Below are 1,696 nucleotides of genomic sequence, written 5' to 3'. Positions count from 1 at the left end.
TTTTTTTTTTTTTAAATCTCTAAACTACAGGAATGTGCTCACCATTATAAGGCACCTTTCATCCTAAAGTGCTTTACAGACCATCTTTACTAAACAACATCTGACTATAAAAATCTGACCACTTTCTACACTTTTTCTTCAAAATATACAAATTTAATCTCTTTCTATCCACCCACAAAAAGTGCACTCTATTAAGACTTCTTAGGTTCCAATTCTAGCAAGGCCTACTTAATAACCCTGAGCAGTCTAGGTTTTCTTCCCTATTAAAAAAAAAAAATGATACCAGTAATGAATTCGTGGGGCTCTTACAGAAATGAAGTGAAATAATTCACGGTAAGGCGCTTAGAAAAAGGCCTTGTACACAATGTGCACTCAAAAAAATGCCAGCTATTATTATATTTCCAAAATAATTGCCAAGAGTCTGAGTTTTCCTCATTTAAGTGATAAGAATCTAACACGACTCCATCTGGATAATTGGGCATACACGCGAGGTTTTCAAAATAGCTCATACCATATGAACTAATTCCTCAATCTATTCCACTCATACCATAAATAGCAGTTTACTGTCATAGTAATTTTTAAGTTTTCACAGCACTTTCGCTCTTTTTCAATAAAAGCATTACCTATGAAATTTATAGAAACACTCCAATCTCTTGCTTTTAACCAGCAATATTTTTGGATTCCAGTTAACAACACAACGCCTGGAAATACAATCGGTATTTTCATTGGCTGTGGTGGGGAACCCGACAAACTGCGGGGTACCTCACTGGGAGCCCACAGTTTCAAGAGGGCCAGAGCCTCTCGGGGCTAGCGGCTCCTCTCCGTTTAAAGTCACGACGCTTCCTTTTCACATTTTCCTCCCAATGTTGACTAACGACGACCTCCCCTCCTCCCGGCCTCGGCCCAGAATCTCCAGACTCTCTCCTCCCGGCCTGAGCGTCTCTCCCCCGAGAATACCCTGCTGCCCGACTCACAGAGTGTGTCCGCACACGTTCACCATCAGCTTCAAAGACGGGTTCCGGTATTTGGTGGTCTTACACCTGGGGCAGCCTTGATCGTCCATGGCGCCTTCTCTACTGCCAACTCTGCCAGGATACCTGCTTCAGCCACAGCTACTTACTGCAAGCCTCCTCAGGCCAGACGCCAAGCGGACCTCCACCAACGGGCTCTCAGCAGGGACGGTCCTTCGCGAAAGAGCACCGGCTGGGAGCGAGGCACTGCAGCACAAACGTTCCGGCAGCGCGTTCTCGGGTCCGGCCGCGGGGGGCTAGAGAAGGCAGGGAGCGGGGACTCCTTTTAAAACAGCAAATTACCTCTACGCACATAGTTGCATTTTTCAAAGTACCATGTCGCCGTAAATAAATTCCATATCTAGAAACATGCCCATGATTTCAAAGGTTTATTGCCGGTGTACATGTTCAAAGTATTCAGACTAGTATTTTATTCTGGACAATTTGATAGCCTGTACTTTACAATTCTTTATACTTGCATAGTCACATAAGCTCAGGAAATAAGACGCAATTGCAGATATAAAGTTGGTAAAAGTTACCTACACCCTCCCCTCTTCCCGCATCAGAGACAACATTTACAGTATCTCCACCCAAATACTTAGGGAAAAAGTAGTATCAAAAATACATGCATGGCTCCGTGCCTGTAGCTCAGCTGTAGCTCATCGGCCACATATACCAGTGCTGGC

General features: G+C 44.2%; 1 protein-coding gene across 1 annotated transcript in view; it reads right to left on the bottom strand.

Moving 5' to 3' along the window:
- Positions 1–1,179, bottom strand: part of MNAT1 (MNAT1, CDK activating kinase assembly factor) — a 242,265-nt gene extending 241,086 nt beyond the window's left edge. The window contains exon 1 of the mRNA XM_003794427.3: positions 975–1,179. Within this exon, the coding sequence (XP_003794475.1) occupies positions 975–1,063 (89 nt within the window). The 5' untranslated portion in view covers positions 1,064–1,179. The remainder of the gene's footprint in view (positions 1–974) is intronic.
- Between the last annotated feature and the right edge of the window lie 517 nt (positions 1,180–1,696).

Source organism: Otolemur garnettii, unplaced genomic scaffold, assembly GCF_000181295.1.
Source record: "Otolemur garnettii isolate 467f Iridium unplaced genomic scaffold, OtoGar3 scaffold00081, whole genome shotgun sequence".
In the NCBI taxonomy this organism is placed as follows: domain Eukaryota; kingdom Metazoa; phylum Chordata; class Mammalia; order Primates; family Galagidae; genus Otolemur; species Otolemur garnettii.
The sequence above is the reverse complement of the archived record's forward strand: the minus strand, read 5'-3'. Positions and strand labels throughout refer to the sequence as shown.